This window comes from Dipteris shenzhenensis, chromosome 26 (genome assembly GCF_047967505.1).
Source record: "Dipteris shenzhenensis isolate YYH24624 ecotype China chromosome 26, Dip_SZ_1.0, whole genome shotgun sequence".
NCBI classification, from domain to species: domain Eukaryota; kingdom Viridiplantae; phylum Streptophyta; class Polypodiopsida; order Gleicheniales; family Dipteridaceae; genus Dipteris; species Dipteris shenzhenensis.
The window spans coordinates 28663114-28685566 of record NC_141621.1 but is presented as its reverse complement, the minus strand read 5'-3'; the positions used below and the strand labels follow the sequence as shown (position 1 = coordinate 28685566).

Genomic DNA, 22453 nt, shown 5'->3' with positions numbered 1-22453 from the left:
GCCAAGATAGCTCTCCTATGAGCTGCAAAGATATCTCGTATCTATCTCTGTCGGGCCATGTCTCTCAACCGTGGGGGGCGTGGCCTCCGTGATCCTTGTATCCGGCGAACCATGTCGATAGTGACCCCTCTGGTCAGACGATCTCCCCTGGGTATATTTGTGATGGGATGTACCTCCATCATGCGCGCCCTGGTCCGTCTCTACATCTCTCTGCATCGTCGTCTCATCCCGCTAGCCCACTCAGCCCTCATGGCATCTACTCCTTCTCCTCGTCTCCACAATGTCTAGGGTCGGACTCAAAAGTGTAAAAGTCTGTAGCCTATCACTGGGCATGGTCTAGCTCAATCGCAGGGGCCACTGTCTCCTCCTACTCTCTAATGCAACGCATCAAGGTCTCTCTATGTCATCGCATCTCCATCAAATAGAGACCGATGCAAACCTGATCCTGGACATGGATCAGCCGAGAAAGAGGCCCAAACCTATGTCCCTCCTAAAATAAGCAATGGTATCGTCCTCGGATCTCATAGTACGCAGGGCAGGTACAAAAGAAATGCTCCTTTGTCTCCACCTCCTCCAAGGTGCATAGTCTATATATCCGCTGCTCTCTAGGTCTACCTGTGGCTCTGCAATCCTCAACTGATGGGACGAGACCCACATATGTCCGATGGCGATCCTCAGGGCTTGTAAGACTTGTCTGTCCTCCATGGGGTCTGATAATCACTTCATCCACTCAGAAAGAAAGAAAAAAAGAAAGAAAGTTTATTATAGTTTACAGAAAACTGATGGGTCTATGAGACTGGTAGAAAACCTGATACAACAAGCAAAAAGGGTGGAGCTACCAAATGAGCATCATCACCCATGCTGAATGCTAAGTCCTAAGTAGTACATAGTCACATCATTAGTATCACAATCATCATCATCATGTCGATCAATCCATGTCACCAGGTCATGCCTTGCCATCTCTAGCCAATACAATGCAGCCTCGCAGGATGTATATGTCAAAGGGAGCTCGAGAGGGGACGAGGCCCCGCAGATGCGTAGCCAATGATGGAGCGTTGGTGACTGTCTGTGGTCGTTGTCCATCTCAATCTCCTAGCAGTGGCTCTGCTCCTAACCAAGGCTAATGTAATACATGTGGGTTGTTTCCTAAGTCTGAACAAGGATCGGAGGTCACCCAATGTGATCTGCGTGTCTCTTCGCTATCAAGTATGGCGTGCCTCAAGCTCCAGGTCCCTACTGCATCTGCAATCGGTGACTGTGTGGTCTATACAATCCGACTAGAAGCACTCCGTAAGCTTGCTCTGAGAAGACTCAGGCAGTGTGTATGAGGCCTGCCTCTGTATCCTGAGTAAGTGCTCTCTATGTCGAGCCACCTCATGAATGAAAGCAGCGAGGCACCTTGGTCTAGATTTTGGAGGGACCCAAAGTTGTCTCTAAAGAGACAATGATAGCAATCACGGATCTCGTAGCACACAGGGCATCGAAGTGTGAAGTGCTCCTTTGACTCAACCTCCTATCAATCGCATGGCGTACATAGGCGGCACTCCCTTGGTACCCCTCAGCTCGTCCACTCTTGATATGGAGTCGCTGTGATGATACTCGAAACTGCCCGATGGAGATCCTCAAGGAATGCGGTAAGTGAATCCGAGTGTATACTGGCGGAATGAAGCCCTCCTCACAGACGCAAAGGCAGTGATCTCTATAGAAGCTGAGCTTCACTGGAAGCTCTCTCGGCTCCAACCAGGTCCTGAATGTGTGTAGCTATAAGAGATCCTCTTGAATGAGCTCGTTGACCTCGTGGTATCCAAGTGGTATAGATGGGGCGTCTATGTTGTACTGAAAGGTGGGTAATCTATCCATGTGGAGCCCCAATCTCTCGAACCACCTGCATGTCTGTGCATACTAGCCTCTCTCGTCCCCTCCATCTGCAAGACTCATGGACGAAGCCAAAGCCAGCCATGGCAGCCTACGTCTCCCCACTGTGCGGTCTCCATACTGTCTAACACGGTGTAGATACGTAACGGTTTAGAATGCTGCATCTACTTGTAGTGGAGAAGCACCAAACTCAGCTCGAATAACATGATGTGGCATAGATGGTTTCCCCTGGATCATCCGTGAGAGCAAGAGAATCTATAGTCGCTCTACTCGAGCCCACTCTGTGTCTAAGAGGTCGGGTCCCCAACAAGGGCTACCATACATGCCGGCTGGTCAAACCAAGGAGTCAAAGAGAAGACCCTTGGTCCGAGGGTCCTGAAAGTGTGAGTGGAAGCAATGTCCATGGTAGCCTATGTCTCCCCGATGTGCAGTCTCCATACTATCTGACACGGTGTATATAAGTAATGGTCTGGAATGTTGCATCTCGCTATAGTGGAGAAGCATCAAACTCGGCTTGAATAATATGGTATGGCACTGATGGTTTCCCCCAAATCATCCGTGAGAGCAAGAAAATCTATAGTCGCTCTACTGGAGCCCACTCTGTGTCTCAGGGGTCAAGTCCCAACAAGGGCTACCATACATGCTAGCTGGTCGAACCAAGGAGTCAAAGAGAAGAGCCTTGGTTCGAGGGTCCTGAAAGTGTGAGTGGAAGAACTCTCTCTCCAGCCAAGCAAGTGAGGCATATCCCCTACTCAGCCGGGTCTACATCGCCAGTCTCATAGTCAAAATCGAACCAGAGAAGACAACACCCAAGTAAGTATATGAGGAGATGATCTTAATCGGGGATTTGTCAAATGTGAACTGCTCCTTGTGCATGGCTTCTCGAGATGTGTTGAAGATCATAACCTTGGTCTTTCCAAGGTTGACCTTCAAATTGTGTGACTCACAAAAGGCCTGCAATGCATCCAAATGTCTTTGGAGGCCCTCGGAGGAGAAGGACATCAGTACCACATCATTGGCATAAAAGAGGATCTAAATCAGGGTACCCGCCCAGATGATCTCCTAGTCATACCCAAGCTCCTAATGAGGCGGGCTCGTGGGATCGTACTAAAAGCTTTGTGAAAATCCACAAAGTAATTGTACACCTTGTGCTTCTATGATCTCGCCTCCTCTATGACACTCTTGAGAGTGAATATGTGATCCATGGTCCCATGATCCCGCCAGAATCCTACTTGCCCTGAGTCCCTGCATCTCTGCAAACCAGCTGACCTCTATGTCAAGTACAAATGCATAGATCTTGGACATGACATGCTCAATCATAATGGTCCTGTAGTTCTCCAAGCTCATGGGATCCCCAGCCTTGTGAATAGGAGTGATAGTGTTAAGGGTCCATGCGTGTGGGAAGCCAAGGCAAACTATATCATTGAATAGCTTTACTAAGATCGGGGCTAGGATGTTAATCCCATATGCCATAAACATAGTACAAAGTCCCTCGTGATCTTTCGCTTTGCCATTGTGGAGCTTCAATGGCACATCCATGACACCCCTCTGGTAAACAGAATGCAAGTGGTGGGGCACGGTGAGTGCAAGAGGTCAGGGGCAGGCTGGTGAGGAACATCATAGAGGTTGCGTGCATATGTGTGCCAAACTTGAGTGTCAATTAGAGGTGAATGTGATTTCCACTCAAGGAACTTCCACCAAAACTCTTTGGGGTTGTTGCTGAACAAAATATTCAGTAACTCCTCCTTGTTTCAGCAAACAAATGCCTGCTTCTTCCGGCGTACTACGACGGTACTCATGTCGTTTCTAGTTCACTCAGAAGGCTATGTTTGGCCTCGAGTCGGAGCTGTCGGCGAAGAGCCTTACAATCCTCATCGTACCAACTATTGCAAGGCACAGAACCAAGAGATGGGGGTTTAGTGGAGTGCATGGGAAGGCGTGAAGGGCAGCCTTGTGGAGTAAGCGGCTAATCAAGGCAGCACGGTCCTCTAGTAGGGGTATGTGATCGATATACATGAGTAATGTATACAGCCATGCAGAGTATGCCGATTCTAGCTTATGATCAAAGTGTATATCATGATAAGTGGTGTGTGTGATTTGGATGGTGCCGTGAGACAGGGTGTGGAGATGCTGAAAAAAAGGTAGGTGTGATCTGCCCCCGGACGGTGGTGAAACGGAGAAGTTAGTGATGTGCAATGTGAGAGCAGGGGATCCCAGGATGTCGTCAACTACGCTAGACCATCCCCCATGTGGAAAGCAAGTGAAGCCACCTGAGGAGGGCCATAGCTTAAGACCATTATATATGACAAGATCGTGCATCCTGCCCATATCCAGAAATGCGTGACCGAATGATGTGACTGGTCCCCATCTGCCCGAGGATACCCGTGCCAAGCCTGCCTCATCAAGGTCAATGTCTAGCAGCAATATGTCATCATCTCGGAAGTCCAGAAGTGGGAGAGAGAGGGAGAGAGGGAGAGAGAGAGAGAGAGATTTTATTAGTACCCCAAATGAGGAGAGGAGGGCGAAGGCTGGGGGGGGGGGGGGGGGGGGGGGGTACTAGTATAAAACAAACAACAAAATTTAAATTACATTTAAGAAATTTATGGAGTAATCACATCAATGTTTATGTTCTCGTCACTACTGCATACAACCCTCTCATTGCAAAGATGCATAAATAACGCTCTCGTTTCACAAAAAAACTTGCAAAGATGCATAAATAACTGATGTTAGTAATGAACAATCTCTACATTCACCGACATGTAGTAACTGTTAATAAAATGGAAAAGCTGTGAATAAAGTATTGGATGTTACATAGCACGTACCGCCTATCGCATCAGCATGAGAATGTGTGAGTATTACAGCCTCCAATTCTCTTATCCTGAAGTTTAAAAAAACATGACCACACTTTAAATATGCTTGAAGGATTTGGAGTGTGACAAATATAAAATTTCACCTAGAATATAAGGTTAGTTTCTCAAAATATAGGCATCGTGATAGCATCATGTAAGAAAATTAACCGACACAACCATCATGTAAGTTAATTAACAGACAACCAAGCTACTGCAAAACAAATTGTGAATGCCAGTATGGTGTAAGCCCACCAGTAGAATGACTAAAACAGAATTCTCCAATAAGTAATCCACAGCAAATAAAATTTCAATATGCGTCATTAAGAAATGGCTTACCCATTTCCTCTAAGCATATTTTCTCAAAGAGAAAAGTGACGAAGCACAAAGGGCATTCAGCAACATGAAGGACTAGAAAGGAAAAACGAACATCTTGTTGAGGCAGCTAGGTCTAAATGGCATGATCCTCAAAGCCAAAAACCCAAAGTTGTCAAATGGGACAAGATCGTGGCTCTAATGAAAGCCTTCCAATACTCTCTGAAGCAAAAAACATTTGGCCTACTCGATAAGACCTGGAAGAGTGAAAATGTGATCCAAGGTGAATGATCCTGCCTCGAGCCTGCTTGGCCCATTGCCTACATGTATGTCCTCTTTGCATACTCACTGTTTGCATCTCCGATGCTGTTCCATACACCTTCACCCTCAAGTGGCTTACCATGACGATCCAATCGTCACTTGCGTCCAATGGATCTCTACTTTGTGAATTGGTGTTGGTGGTCCAAGATGCAAGAGAGCCTTTACAAAAAACTCATTGAAAAACTTGGCTCAAACCAGAGAAAATATTTCCCAACCATAGCTTACGAGTGCAACGTGGAGGCCTTAATGGTCCTTGTCTTTGCATTCCATAACTATCTAATAGCATCTACAAGCGTGATGTGGTGAACAATGTGCAGCTACTAGGGTGAAGGCCCATATGTGGTATGGGGTTTGGATATATCATAAAGACTACCAATGTAGATTGTCCAAAGATTCAGTCCTAAATGGGGCAAGTTGACCCCTTTTCAAGCACTTCCCATGCTCATTCTACCTGTTTTTGTAAGTCTCCTAAACCCTTCGGTCTTTCGAATACTTTAACAAACCGTTCCCAACTTCTCCATGAGTTCAAGGATTCCTCTTTATGTATTGATATCGTTATGATTACATCTTTTCTTATATTCGTCATGGGTGTTCATGCCCGCTTAGAGGCTCCATCCCTTCAACTCGTTGTATTAGGTTCTTCAGTTTCATAGACCCTTCAATCTTTCAAAGACTTTTAACAAACTTTCTCTCATAGGCCTTAGCGAGCCCTTTGCCCCAGCCCACAGCAGTCTGTATGAGTTACTTGATTCTGTACTTTGTCCCATAGGCCCGCGAGGCCTCGTGCAAAAAAAAAAGAGAAGCAGCTTCGACCTCCTGCAATCCCTTCTTTGTCCACTACTGTTTCCCCCATAATGAAGGGAACAGGGGGATGAGAGCAGGAGACTAGGCGGGAGACCCTTCGATCCAAATCTGCATACGCGTGGAGATGGGGAAGGGGAACAGTGACAAGGCGAAAACACAAAAGCAACTCAATCTGGAGGACTTCAACAAACGCAGCAACCGGAGCGGTTTGACAGTGGACAGCACCGCGGCCCAAAAGAAAGGGGCCCACCCAAAGCCCATGCCGCTCACCACATCCTCCACCTCTATGGTTACCACCACTATTTCACCACCATCATCCACCACATCATCTATGCCACCTCTCTCCTCCCCCTCTCCTGCATCATCATCACAAGTCTCCTCTCCAGTAGCCTCACCACTGGCCCCACTAGCCACGGCTCCACAGTACTTTCCCCTCGTATCACCTCTACCTCTCAGTCAGCCACCCTTCATCACCTCGTCTGGCCTCGCTACTCCTACATATCACTCCCCCGCCCAGATCATGATGTCCCCACCCTCAGTACAACCTCAACAGCCCACCTTCATTCCAACCCCTCTCGAGATCCAGTTCCCACCTGGACCAGGCCATCTTAGGCCCCCGCCAGATGCTTGGGACTCCCTATTGGCTGAGATACACAGCATCCGAGCCCGTCAGGCAGAGCTAACACATTACACCCAGGAGCAAGCCCGATACACCCAGGAGCAGGCCCGCATTATACAAGAGCAGGGCACCCTTATCCAGGGACTCAGACACGACATCACACAGCTTCGAGAGGAGGAGCTCGGGACCCTCAGGGCAGCGCCTCGAGGGACCCCACTCACAGAGATGGAGGCACAGATAGCCACGATACAATCGGCTATAGCAAAGACGACTAGATGGGTGGACGTGGCGAAACGGGAGCCCGCCAAGGCAACCATTTCAGCTGCCATACAGGAGCAGCAGCAGAGGGCTTTGAAGGCCCTCAACATCCAGGTACGAGGGATCACACGAGACAACACCAGCACCACTACGACGCCCATGGAGGAGGCGATCACCTTTGTGACCACTACCATGGGAGTTCCCGACCATGGCATAGAGGAAGCATGGCGTGTTGAGAGCAGCCCCTAGTCATTCGCTTCAGAGATTCACATGCTCGACTAGTGACACTCCGACGCCGAGCCTCTCTACGAGAGCATCCCACCCTGTCCATGGATGAGGATTTGACACCACTACAGATTGAGGAGCGACGAGTTCTTCTGCAGCAGCGGGATGTTGCCCGCAAGGAGGGAAAATGGGCTGTGGTTCGAGATGGTAGGTTGTTGACCGGCACCCGTCGGGCTCCCACCCGTACCTCCTAGGGGGACGGGGCCTATGAGACTCAGGTTTCCGAGACCCTAGACTGCACCATTTCGAACTGTAATGGTACCTTATGGTCAGACCCAGGGAAATTCTCGGAGTCTTATACAGGACGAGACATAGTCTTTTACACGGAGACACACCAGAGCTCAGAGCGTCCACTACCGATAGTCAGTGGCTACACATGGGAGTCAGCCTTCAGGGATGAGACGAGGGATATAGGAGGAGTCTGAGGATCAGGCGGGGTCGCAGTATTGTACAGGTCTTCCCTCGTTGCCATTCAGAGGAAGGACGCACACTCCCTATTCATGTGGATCCGGATCCGACGCACAGACACCCGTGACCTTTTCATAGCAATATGCTACTTCCCGCCAGACACATCCCACTTCGCTAGAGTGGCACGAGAGGAGGGTGAGACATCGCCATATGCACCCTTACATCAGGATATCCCAGACCTTTCTGCCCGTGGGGAAGTTCTCCTCGTTGGGGACTTCAACTCTAGGACGAGCACGCGCCAGGCACCACTCCTGGACTTCCGAGACGACTCTATCATGCTACCAGACATGGACCTAGACGGAGCAGGTATGACCAAGACCTCATCGGACCGACATGGGCCTATTACACCATATGGACACGCGCTCCTTGATCTGGGCAAGATGCATGATCTCATCATCTACAACGGGCTCGACCTATGGCCCTCCTCAGGTGGTTTTACTTGCTTCCCACACGGGGGGGGCACTAGTGTAGTAGATTACATCATGGAATCCCCTACCTTCACTTCATGTATCATTGACTTCACCGTAGCACCACTCCCTCCAAGAGCTGATCACACATACCTATTCTTCACTATCGCCACCCCACGCTTAGCCACATCACACACACCACATAGGAAGCATGACACCTACCATGACATACACTTTGATCACAGCCTCTCACCGGCCTACTCTGGACGCCTAAACAGACTCCTAACCTACATCGATCACATACCACTCATAGAGGACCGTGCTGCCCTGATTAGTCACACACTCCACGAGGCTGCCCTCCAAATCTTTTCCCACACCACACGGTCCACTAGACCACCACCTCTTGGTTCTATACCCTGCAACAATCGGTACGATGCGGAGTGCAAGACTTATCGCCGACAGCTCCAATTTGAAACTAGATGTCACCTCCCGAACACACCAGACATGGTACGCAAGTACCGACGTCTCATATGTCAGAAGAAGCAGGCATTTCTTCGTCGAAATGAGGAGGAGCTGCTGCACATCTTGTACATCAGCAACTCTAAGGATTTTTTGCGGAGATTCCTTAATGTAGGTCCCCATCACCCCTCACCGACACGAGAGTCTGACACACGTATGCACACCATCTTTATGATGTCCCACACAGCTTGTACAGCAGCAACCCTAAGTACTGTTGGCAGAGATTCCTTGAGCGTAGGTCCCCATCACCCCTCACCGACACGAGAGTCTGGCACACGTATGCACACCATCTTTATGATGTCCCACACCAGCCCACTCCAGATCTCATACACACACCTCGCCCCACCACTTGCACGTTGTTCACCAAAGGGGGAGTCAAGGACACGACATTGAAACTGCACAATGGTCGAGCGAAGGATCACGAGGGGCTATGCACTAAGTTTATCACATATGGGATCGACACGTTAGCCCCGATCCTAGCAAAGCTATTCAATGACGCTGTTTGCCTTGGCTTCCCCCGCACCTGGACACTCAACACCATCACCCCCATTCACAAGGCAAGGGATCCCATGGACCCGAGTAACTACAGGACTATCATGATTGGACATGTGATGTCCAAGATCTATGCAGCTGTATTGGATGCATCGGTCAGCCTATTCGTAGAGATGAGAGGGCTCAAAGCAGAGGGTCAAGCCGGTTTCAGGCGAGACCATGGGACTATGGACCACATACTCACACTCAGGAGTGTCATTGAGGAGGCTAGATCACGGAAGGAGAGGGTATATTGTTGCTTTGTGGATTTCCGCAAAGCCTTTGACACAATACCTCGAGCTCGTCTCATCACACACTTACAAACACTGGGATTTGATCAGGAGATCATCTGGGCAGTCATGGCACTGTATGAGAGAGTCTCAGGCCGAGTTCGGACAGGCGCAGGTTGGACAGATGAGATCCTGAGTACCATAGGGGTCAAACAGGGTTGTCCCTTATCACCGACCCTATTTGGCCTCTACATTGTGAGCTTGAGACTTTCATGGGGGCGTTCGGAGGGACCGGTTGCTCACTTGCCGAGATCATCATCAAGATTCTTCTTTATGCATATGACGTGGCACTCTTGTCGTCCATACCCGAGGGGCTCCATCGACACCTGGATGCACTGCAGGCTTTTTGTTTATCCCATGATTTGAAGGTCAACCTTGGCAAGACCAAGGTCATGATCTTTAACACCTCTCGAGCAAACATGCTACGAAAGCAGTTTACTTTTACTTTCGGTGGGTCACCAATTGAGATCGTATCCTCATACACTTACTTGTGGGTCATCTTCTCTGGCCGATCTTCACGATGAGACTAGCAATGCAGGCTAGACTGAGCAGGGGATACGCCTCACTGGCTCGGCTAAAGAGACAATGCTTTCACTCCCACTTCCAGGACCCTCGGACCAAGGCTCTTCTCTTCAACTCCTTAGTCCGACCAGCCGGTATGTATGGCAGCCCTTGTTGGGGGCCTGACATGTCAGAGATAGAGTAGACATGGATGGAGCGCCTGCAGATCCTCATGCTCTCACGGATGATCCGGGGGAAACCGTCTGTACCACATCACATCATTCAAGCCGAGTTTGGTGCTTCTCCACTCCAGCTAGATGCAGCCTTTCAAACCATCACATATCTACACTAGGTTAGATCATATGGGGACTGCACATCAAGGAGACAGAGGTTGCCATGGTTGGCTATCGATTCCTCCATGAGGTTAGCAACAGAGGGAGACGAGCGATGCTGGTATGCACGGACTCACAGATGGTTTGTGAGACTAGGGTTTCACATCGATAGGATACCTCCTTTTCAGTACAATTTAGATGCCACTCCGATACTCCCACCCACCATCCCAATTGGGCCACACACCAACCAGGTCATTCGAGAGGATCTCCTGTAGCTACACACCTTTAGGACCTGGTTGGAGCCGAGGGAGCTCCCAGTGAAGCTGAGTTTCTACAGAGATTACTGTCTTCGTATTTCGGAGGAGAGATTCATCACACCACCGGGGTACACTGAGCTTCATATGCCTCACTCACTACGGATCTCCATCGGACAGTTTCGGGTATCATCACACCGCCTCCGCATAGAGAGCGGCAGAGTAGAGGGGATTCCTAGAGAGCATCGCTTAGGCATATTGTGCGACTATCAGGAGGTTGAGTCGGAGGAGCATTTTATTTTTAGGTGCCCAATGTACTACGAGATCCGAGGTCGCTACCACTGCCTCTTCAGAGACGGCTCCGAGCTCCTTTCCAGATTCCTCGCCTACCCAAATCAGAGATGCCTCGTGGCCTTCATTCACGAGGGGGTCCGACACAGAGAGTACTTACTCAAGCGACGAGGCTTGGCCACATCATTAAACACCTCTCAGAGCAGGATCACAGAGTTCTTCCCATCGAGCGACATTGATCGTCCAGTCTCTAGCCAAAGACGTGACAGAGACCCCGACCCAACAACCGCAGCACGACACACGAGACATCGAGGGGAGACACAGATCACTCTGGGGGACCTCCCGTCATTGTTTAGACCCGAGATGCGTCCCATGGGAGTCACGCTGGCTCTAGTCTTGTGTCGAGGCTCGTCCAAGACACTGAGACGCACGGCACCCTTTGACGGGCGCCAACGTCCCATCACCGGCTATGCACCAGCCAGGGCGACATGACATACGGAGGATTCTGCTCCGCTCCAGTCCTTTTCTTTTCTTTTCATTGTTACATCCAAATGTATTTGATTATGTATGATCAGACTTAGGGTTCAGCACGGGTGATGATGCTCGTTTCAATAGCTCCACCCTTACTGTGATTTGTATCAGGTTTTCTTTCATTCTCATAGACCCATCGGTCTTCCGAAGACGCTAATAAAATCTCTCTCTCTCTCTCTCTCTCTCTCTCTCTCTCTCTCTCTCAATTTCATAGACCCTTCAATCTTTCGAAGACTTTTAACTCTCTCTCTCTCTCTCTCTCTCTCTCTCTCTCTCTAGAGGAGGTGGAGACAGAGGAGAATTTCCTATGCACGTGCCCAGTCAATTATGATATCTACGTGGACAATACCATTGTCTCTTTGAGGAGGGGCAGGGTTTTGGCCCTAATCCACTTTCATGATAGTGCCACAAGAGATAGTGACGGATCAAGCACAGCAACATGTCACAAATATCTACGCATTTGAGTCAACCCCAAAACAGGGTAGAGTGGAGGAGGAGCAGCTAGCTGAGATGAGGGCAGAGTGGATCACATGGAAGAGACAACGCAAAGCTGTGGATTCAGAGGTACAGAGACCACGTGCGATACAGAGATTGACCATAGCAAAAACGATGGAGATCCATCCCGTCCCAACTCTAGTGAGAGGGGATCATCAAAGTGGAAGTATCACTCCTGACATGGCTCACCGGATACTAAGATCACGGAGACCAGGCCCCTTGCAACAATGAGAGACGACTCATATACAAATACGAGATATCTTTGCAAAATCCCACCAAAGAGCCACCATGGCACCTCGTTTTATATTTTGGGTACTCCTTTGTTTTGAGCTTTTGATCTTCTTAGCATAGCACTCAGCAACGGTGCTAGCGAGCGCTTTGCCTCATCCCAGTGGCTTGTATGAGTACCTCTTTGATTGTGCTTTGTCTCATAGGGCCGTGAGGCCTCCTGAAGACGTAAATACATCTTTCTTTCTCTCTCTCATCGACACGGATTCACTTACCAAGGAGAGGCAGTTGAGATCGTGTAATCATACACGTATCTAGGGATAGTCTTCGCAGGGCCAATTTTCACGACGTCTCATGCAGCCAAGAATGGCTCACACAATGGCAGGGATCTCTAGCTCGGCTAGAGCGACGCTTTCAGGCACACTTCAAAATCCTCCAATGAAGGAATGGCTATTTGATACACTCTTGAGGCTGAGTCGTGGTGTAGAGCCCAATCCTTAAGACAATAAGCTCGCTCTAGCTTTAAAGCATATGAGAAACAGAATGCCAAAGGGGTGGATAATGCATCCCCAAACCATACTGCCTGGCGTCATGGAAAAGATAATAATGTACCATCTGCATAAAGCACATCTCCCACCAATTGAATCCCCTGGGATGAAATAAAATAAGAGCGCCTAGGTTCTTGCAAGGCAAGGGGACGATCAAACACCTTTGAATACTGCAGACTCTCAGCATGCAAGGAATTTCCATCAAGAGAGTTGCGACCATGCCGTTTGAGATGAGAAAGAATTTCTTTCCAATCTGAAAACATTCTTTAGGCAGGGCAGCCCTTAACTCTGATTCAATAATGAAAGCCCACTGATGGGATGCCAATGCCCAAAAGCAATAGTCAACTGTGAAAGAAAGTCACGCATCATAGCAACAGAAATTCCAGTATCATCTTCCCCTTATGTGCCAAAATATGAATGTTGAATATTCAAAACATTCAAAACGCCATGCATCTTTGGCGAACAGAGGTGCTCCATAGAGAGTAATGTAATGCTCTTACGGCCATGCTTCGAGCGCCAAAAAGTCTCCATAAGAATGGACATGAAAGATGCAATATTCTTCTTACCATACAAAATCAAAGGCAAGAAGAACTGAATGTAAGCAACCAAATTTGATTGCACAATATGGAGTCAAACATGCAGTAGCCAAGTGTCTAACTTCTAATATTTCAGTTTCTTTTTTAGCTTTGCAAGCACCCAATCCGTTTTTTGGCAGCAAGTGACCATCCATCCAAGAGGATAATCAACATGAGCAAGCTGATTGGGCAACACAATTTCCCTGAGCCACAGGGAGCAATGCCAGTATTTAGCATGCAAAGGCAGAAGCTTTGATATTTATAAGGTTATTTGCAAGTCAGCAGCCAATCCATCCCGGATAGAGATGCATGACACATCTCAGCACTCAAAGGGCTTTCTGCCATGTATCTCCACACCATGCAAGGCATCAATAGCCACCAGATATATGATCAAACACTGTACATTGAAAGAGAGGCATTTTATTTGTTCAAGCATATTTACATATATTTTATACAGCTATATACAACTGAGAATCTCGCGAGCGAATACATCAATACTGAATGTCCACCTCAAGGTCTGGGCCTCTTCCCTGAGGTAACACAACAGCTTGATGAGAGGGCAGCAAACCAGTAACATCTTCTTCTGGGAAAAGAGTACAACTTGCAGTCACAGCAGCCAATTTCTGTAGGAGTATGACCATTGGAAGATGTGCCATTCCATGTCCGAGGAGGTGGAGGTCTCTTAATCGAGCCGATTTTCCTCGAAGTCTGACAAGTTTCGATAGAATTCTTTTCCTTGGCTTTATGAGACATAGAGGGCATTGAGCCACACGCATTCCCATTAGAAGTAGCCTAAGCCTTTCCCTTAGCTTGTGCTGCACTTGTTGGTTTATTGCCTTTATTTTCAACCATAGAAGGCCCACATACATCCTTGTTTTGCACGGAGGAGGCATGGCATCCGGAGGCATTTTATGCAAAACCAAGCGGCATTGCAAAGCCATGTGCCCAAATTTTATGCACTAAAAGCATGCTCTTGCAAAGAGAACCCATTTCAAAATCTGTTGGAATTTCCATTTGGCCTAGGTGGACACACCACCTTTCCTAATGAAGCTGCAATTTTCAGCAAGAGTGAAGCCACGCATTAAAGAAAGTCCACCACCCTCATCCAAACCAAGCAACGATGCCTAATCAATGCTTGGTAATCCCGATAGGCGACCAGGGCAAGACATGCAACATTTGCTGCAAATAAAAGAGCGGAGAATGCTCCAATAACATTTGTTTATGCTGATCATCCGCTGTAATAACTTCAAAAAAACCTTTAGCTGCATAATGCACCATGCGAACAAAATAGCCTCCCAGTGTCCTTGTCAACCAATTGCCCACATATGCTACAACAGGCATACGACACGGAAAGAATAGAATCACAGCATGCTTAGCATTTTCACGTACTGGATCCACTATTTCATCAACCTCCACCATGATTCCAATAGTAGAAGCAGGATCCTTCCAATCTTTGTGTGTGTCTTCAAAGCCTTCATGCATGACATCAACACCAACTGAGCCTCATGAGCATAGTCACATGCAAACTTGTATCGTCTTGTCAAAACCTCAAAACGATGAAACAGACGAAACGTTTTGGAACAGGATGAAACACTCTCAACAATACCTCTATTCAGCCCAAATCAAAATACACTCTTTTACCCCGTTTTTTCTAGAATCCATATGCTTTTAAGTTTTGACTCCATAGATAGTAAATGGTCTAAACTTAAAACTTGTGAAAGGAGATTAAAAGGTTGAATATAAATAAATTTGAAAAATGTGTTTGTGTTTTGAATTTCCTTTTCAGGTGTCTTGGCTTGTATTTATCTTTGTTCACTCTAAACTTAAAAATAAGATATCTTATTTGCCCCTAATCTTGTATCTGACAATGCCAAAATATATGGGCCACCGATTCCTAAGTAGCTAAGCATCAATGACACGTAGCTGGCCCAATATGCCTTCATCATGAAATGCCACCTGATAGGCTGTCACAAAGAAGGTTGCTCATTGTTAACAACAACTACTTGGAGCATGATGCATATGGTTTGTGATGCTTTTCAGCCTCTTTCACACCAGAGTCAGATTGATATTGATTATTCCTGGGATGCTTTTGATGCTAGAATGCAAGCAGTTATTCGTGATTATGGCAAAATATACACGAAATGCTTTGAGGGACACTGTTGCTCAAGCCAAAAACACTTGTCAATCTTTGACTGAGCTCAGTCACTTTCGACCTTTGTCTATGGAAGAAAACACGTCCTTTTGCCAGGCTAAACACTGTTTGCAATGTAATGATCATAGAAAAATCACTAAATGGGAGACACCTATTACAACACATCTCTTGCACAGGCTTTGGAGCGAGAAAGTCCTTTCACTGAAAGAAAGTTATTTGATGATGTAAAATCCTGTGGTAGATGGAAATCTCCTAGCTGGGATGGTCTCACTGTTGATTTTTTTCTTGCATATTGGGATATCTTCAAGTCTACTTTGCTGCTTATGATTAATTGCGCTTGGCAAAATCAACACACGCCGGATTCCTAGAAGAAAGGGCTTGTAAAGTTTCTTCCTAAGAAACAAGTATGTGAATCTTTGCTGATTGAAGGCCTATCACTCTTATGCCCATTGTTTATAAGATCATCACTAAAATAGTCGTTGATCGTATCAAAGGATATTTACATGATGGCCTTCATCCAATGCAATACGGTCTTGTTCCTTGCAGGCATATCACATATAATATTGCAAATGCCTATGTTGGGATAGAATAAGCCAAATACAAAGAGCAAGATCTCTTCTTGTTGCAAGTTGACATTGCCAAGGCATTTGACACAATCCAATGGGATTTTGTCTCGCAGACCATGCATGCCTTGGGATTCGGCCAAAAATTGCAGCATGTTATTTATTGGCTCTACGGTAACAGCAAAGCTGCCTGTATATTGTCTTGGGATATCTCTGAAACTTGGACTCTCCGTTGTTTGGTTTGCCAAGGATGTCCACTTAGTGCGCTTTTGTATGCCATAGCCATGCATCCACAATGCTTCAATACATGGATCATCTGGTGGCAACAAACATGCTGCATGGTCTGGAGATTCATGGAAGTCGCACTATAGTTGCTTAAGCTTATGCTAATGATTCCTTTTTTACTCCAAAAAATATTGAGAGGGATCTTTCTTCCCTTGTGCATGCTCTATCCTTATATGGTCTGGCTGTTGGTCTTCATGTGAATTTTCAGAATTCTAGGTTGTTGCCACTCCATTCTAAAGACTGGCATAGTCTTTTATGGCCGAGGGAAATTGTCCCGCCTACTCAGCCGGTTCGCCATCTTGGTTATCCTTTGGGTTGGATGATTACTCGTTGCCAACAAACTAGCTAGGTACTTGCAAAATTGAAGAAAAAGCTTGAATACTAGAAGTTAGCAACTTGGCCATTGCATGTTCGGCTAGGGATTGTCCAATCTATTTTGGTGGCATACATTCAATTCTACTTGCCTTTGATCATGTCTGGCAAGGAGATCTTACATCCTTATGAAGACCATAATGGAAACTTTTTGGCATTCAAAACATGGCTGCAAAATTTTGAGATTGCTTTCAGTGCAACATCTATGTTCGCCAAAGATGCATGGGGGTTTGAATATTCTCAATATTCATATGCATATTCTGGCTCATAAGGGGAAAATGATGCTGCAATTCATGAAAGGTGATCAACCTGTTGGAATATGGAAGCAAGAACTAGAACTAGAAACTGGAAATGAAATAACAAGACTGAAAGACAAGAAATACCTTGAGAAGAGTGTAGACAAGACACAAGCTAGACTGATAGATTATAATGATGTGACCCATTGAATATATGGGCCAAAGTACAAGACATAAAGCAAGAGTGCTTATGGGATAATTGTAGAAGTGCCACATGGCACATACTCAAGACATAAAGACTAGACTTAGACTTAGACTAATGTAAACTAGGAAATAGTACACTTAGTGTGCACTTATCTCCAACACCCTCCTTAAGTGAACACTAGGAGGAAGACAGAAAGACAAGACTAGAAGACAGACATAAAGACTGATAGACTGAGAGACAAGATAGAAGACATGACAGACAAAGATCCTGAGACACTCCTCCTCAAGTGATATCCTCATATGGGTCCACAAGGGTAGGGACAAGATGGATCTAAAACACAGTCAGATTGATAGACAAATAGACAGACAGACAAGACGAGATAGACAGAAGACTGACTGTAGAAAAATAGAAAGACCAAGACACTAGAACCCCTTGTCCTACATCATCGGTGGTCAAGGTGGTAGACAAGACATAGAAGTAATCAGAAAGCCCACTTCTCATCATGTGAGGAAGGAACAGCAGAATCAGCTGATGGAGATGTTGCAGCAACATGGGCTGAGGTAGATGCAAGAGCTGATGTAGAGGCTTTGGAGTAGCAGTCCCTCTCCCGGTGATTATCACGGCCACAAATGGTGCATGGATGAGCCTTGAAACAATCCTTCTCTATATGATTAGTTTTGCCACAATGGATGCAAGGCTTTCTTACCTTAGAACTTCCTTTCTTTGCTAAAAATGCAGTGTCAGTTACCTTTCGTTGTTGAGTTCTTTCTTCCTCTTGGAGAGCATTGATGATACCCTCAAGAGAAGGATTATTATGATACTTGAAGGTAGTGACAAGAGTAGCATAGGTGTCAAGTAAGCTTTTGAGAAGCACAGCAATAGCAATATCTTCGGAGATGGAAGACTTGACTGACGCAAGCTGAACCATAAGACTGTGAAGATAATTGACATGAGAGGCTATAGTAGCTCCTTCCTTAATCCCAGGCAGAGGTAGAGGTGCAAAAAAAGGGCACAGTCGAGGAGGTTGAACAGATGGCGCAGTTCTCCGTGAAGATGGAGCTGGAGAAGTCGGCCTGCAGGTACGGAGAAGTCGGAGAAGTCGGCCTGTGCAGGTACGGATTCCGTACAGTCGTACGGACTGTACGGACAGCAGAGTACAAAGTACGGGCGGCGTACGGACGGCGGAGTACGTACGGATAGCAGGACTGTGCAGATCTGGCGTGACAGCAGGTGAGTGACAGCAGGACTGCGCATATCTGGCACTCAGATCTGTGGCTGAACTGCGCAGATCTGGAGCGCAGATCTGGCGCAGATCTGAAGCAGGATACACACAGATCTGACGTACACACAGATCTGGAATACACACAGATCTGGCGCGCAGATCTGGAGCGCAATGACGGGGCAGAAAGAGGGGAAAATGTGAAGAGGGAGTGCAGATCTGGAGCGCAATGGCGGGGCAGAAAGAGGGAGAAATGTGAGAAGAGGCAGACTGAGGGAAGAGAAGAGGGATCAACCTAGCTCTGATACCATGTTGGAATATGGAAGCAAGAACTAGAACTAGAAACTGGAAATGAAATAACAAGACTGAAAGACAAGAAATACCTTGAGAAGAGTGTAGACAAGACACGAGCTAGACTGATAGATTACAATGATGTGACCCATTGAATATATGGGCCAAAGTACAAGACATAAAGCAAGAGTGCTTATGGGATAATTGTAGAAGTGCCACATGGCACATACTCAAGACATAAAGACTAGACTTAGACTTAGACTTAGACTTAGACTAATGTAGACTAGGAAATAGTACACTTAGTGTGCACTTATCTCCAACACAACCTTGGGCTGCCATGATGCGCTATTTGCTCTTACAAATCACCACCCTACTTTTGGTTACTGGCAGCCCACTCACTGGGACTTTCTTTTGGGTTGCATTGATGGCAAGGTCAGAGGTTGTCCTCTTGTCTCCAAAATGTTAATGGATTGGAATCATATCCTCTTGCACTTGGAATGGCATCGCTGCGACTCCTTGTAGGGAAATTCTTTAAGAGCTAAAAGCATACACTAGTGAAGGGTTTTTACCCCTCCGCTGGCTTTGCATCTAGACGTTCATACTTCCTTAGTTTTAAAGGAAACCGCTCAGTGGCAAATGTCATTCACGATGATGGTACCCTTCTTTCTTTAACTTTGGCTGCTGGAAAATATGGTTTAGGGATGCATTATTGCCCCATATGGCAAGCTATTACTCGTATGCTTCAGCCTTTTCAGCTGGTACGACCACTGGAACTTGAGGACACTCTTCATTCGCCAGGGTCGTCCTTCCGTCCCTTGAGGCTGTCCCACATTATAGTATCTTCTTTGTATAAAGTTCTATGGCCCCACCTTGGGCTTCATATAAGGCAAATCAGATCTAGCAAATGAATCATCCGGCAAAGTGGTGGCAGAATAGTCAAGATTTCTGATTGGCAAGTAATCCTGCAATACGTTTGCTGGTCTGGACATCCACCAGATATGAGAAACCATATGGCATTGGAAAGAATACATTGGAGTAGACTCTTTCCTACACCTCTTGCTGTCAAACACTAACTTCTAACTACAGACAAATCACGGGAAGCACCACTCTTGTTCCACCCAGCCAACCTTGCTGAAACGTGAGAGCCAACAGAGAATTCAAAATCAAAACGTACGTGAGAGCACATTCTCTTCTCTCTCTAGCTTCAATAAGCCCCATCTCCCTAGATGGATCTAGATGCCACATGTCATCATTAGAGGGCCTTACTAATGCAACATTTCACCCCTCTCTTGGGATGCTTTAGTTTCCTTTTCCCCTAGGCACATTTATTGCACTAGACCCTTAGCCTTAGATCCACCTAGTCTGGTGCTATCAACCCTCACCTAGGACCTTGACATTAATTCCCTCCCGATCATTTACATGAAGCACAAACAAATAATTACAAACATAGATCCTTTAAGGGAAATGTCGACTGATTCTTCCGAGGTCATGCTACCTCGGCTAGAGCGTAACATCTTGTTGCTGTAGAGCGCCGCAAGGCATATTTCCTGGCGTGCAAAGGTGTCAAATATGTGCAGGATGTCCTGCAAAATGATGGTACGTTTATGTCCTTCCTATAGCAAGTAGGTGTTACACTCTGAGGATGCACTCGCGGCCTATATGCAAACAATGTGCAAGTGCCATGTAGCGGCGGGCCAGTATGGTCCCCACTGGTAGAACCCTAAGCAAACACCGCCGCATGAAAACCATTTGCTTGAAATGAAGCCCATTCTTCCAGATGGTACGCAAGCATCTTGTCCATCATTTGACAGGTATATTAAACCTCCAAAGGTCATTGGCATGATGTTGTTTCCACCGCAGGGGATCAGTAGCCAATAAGCTCTCGCAACAGCAGCAGTCAATTTCATCATTGGTAGGTTCTGGCAACCTGTCTCTAGTCTTGTAAGTAGGAATGGTTGAATTAAGTCCCTCAATTTCTGCAATTGATCTTCTCCCAAAGAAACAATCCTCTATCTCTTATGGACATGTTCAGCTACTAAGGATCTCCTGCAGCCGTATCCGATGGCCTTGGGATTCGGTTCCCTTCGCATAGTTTTTCCAAGCACTTCTAGATTTTCGAGAGATTCCGTTCCTCTCTCAATGACTACAGCCCTTTCTTCTTGTGGGTTATATTTACTGCATATTGGACTATTTGGCATGTTAGAAACCATCACATGTCCTCTCATGTCCCTCTAGATACTTGTGCATTCTTTGCATACATCCCTATATGATGCTTATCATATGGGTGACATTTCTCTGCATCTTTTAGAAGTGTTTTCCCACTGCTTCTAGATGCCACACTTGGTGGTGCTGATTTGTAAATTTCATTAATTAATTAAATCAGTGGTTTCACACAAAAAAAGGTGTGTGTGTGTGTGTGTGTGTGTGTGTGTGTGTGTGTGTGTGTGTGTGTGTCTACACACACCAGCCCGTTAGTTGCTGTACATACCTGTCCCATAACTTTAAATATGCTTGATCATCTGAAGTGTGTTACTCTCAATGTACAGGGAATGTGTGATGGGTGAGCATAATCAACATATGTATGCTGGTCAAATAGGCCATTTTGCTGGTCATGATATCTTCTATGCTGGAGAGCACTCCTTTTCTGGTGTGGCTTTTTTGGTAAAGCACGACCTTCAACCTGTTGTGGCTCTCAATGATCGCCATGGTAGATGGATTATTGTTCAATGCCTTGTTCAAGGGGAAATTTTCGAATTTGCATCGGTTTATGCCCCCCAATCTTCTCGTGATAGAGCTTTGATCTGGGCTGCCATGCATATCCATGGCGACAACATGCATTCACTTGTGGTGACTTTAATAATGCCCCTCAATCGGGTGACAACACCTCAGGCCACACTCATATGTTGGCTTCTGAAACACAGGCATGGTCTGATTTTTTGCTTCAGTTGCGCCTGGTTGATCTTTGGAAGGAATTACAGCCCATGCTTCCGGGTTATACCTTTCAGCATAATGCTCAATCTTCTTATTGGGCACGCTTGGACATATGATATCAGATTGATCCACAGCATTGTGATGCCTTTACTTGTCAAATTTGGGTTGATCATGCTTTCACACATTCGGATCATGCTCCTCTTTGGTTGAGGCTTTCCTTACATGAATTTCCCACTGACAGATTGCCTTGCCGAAGGCTTTTGCTGATTAATAATAGTTATCTAGAGCATGCTGACTTTAAAGCCTTGGTCTCTGATGCTATTCAGCCTCTCTCTCGTCAGATACGCATTGGTTTGGATTATGCCTGGCAGGCTTTTGTTGCTCGGATGCAAGCAGTTATTCGAGATTATGGCAAATCCTATATGCAAGCCACAAGGGAGACTGTAGCACATGCCAAATTTACATGTCAGAGTTTGACTGAGCTTGCTCATCTTCGCCCTTTGTCTTCAGAGGAAAGCATGCTCTTATGTCAAGCTCAATTCTCTCTTCAATCTAATGATCGCAGAAAGCTTGCTAAATGGGAAACTCGATCCAGACAACGAGCATTTTTGGATAAAGGCTGCTCTTCCAAGCAATTTTTTAAGAGCTTACCCTACAAAAGACAGGCTGCCAATATCTGTCGGATCCGGATGCCTGATGGTTCTTGGTCAACATCTCGTTCAGAGCTTGCTGATTTATGTGTGCAGCACTTCTCCACTCATTTTGGGCATTTAGATACTCTTTCTCCTCGGGTCGTGTCTGCACGTCAGCTTCTTTTGATGAGATTTCTCAGCTCTGGATGTATTACTCTTCTTCCCCTCTGTTGGCATTGTAAACAGGATCTGCACCAATGCTTTATATCTCTCT

At 46.5% G+C, this 22453-nt stretch overlaps 1 protein-coding gene across 3 annotated transcripts in view; it reads right to left on the bottom strand.

The window, feature by feature from the left end:
• The window catches only part of LOC147884918 (Metallo-hydrolase/oxidoreductase superfamily protein), a 122764-nt gene that overhangs the window by 40668 nt on the left and 59643 nt on the right, over positions 1 to 22453 (bottom strand). For all 3 annotated transcript variants that reach the window (XM_087397539.1, XM_087397538.1, XM_087397540.1), the window contains one exon: positions 4698 to 4753. In XM_087397539.1, coding sequence (XP_087253665.1) covers positions 4698 to 4753 — 56 coding nt within the window. The remainder of the gene's footprint in view (positions 1 to 4697; positions 4754 to 22453) is intronic.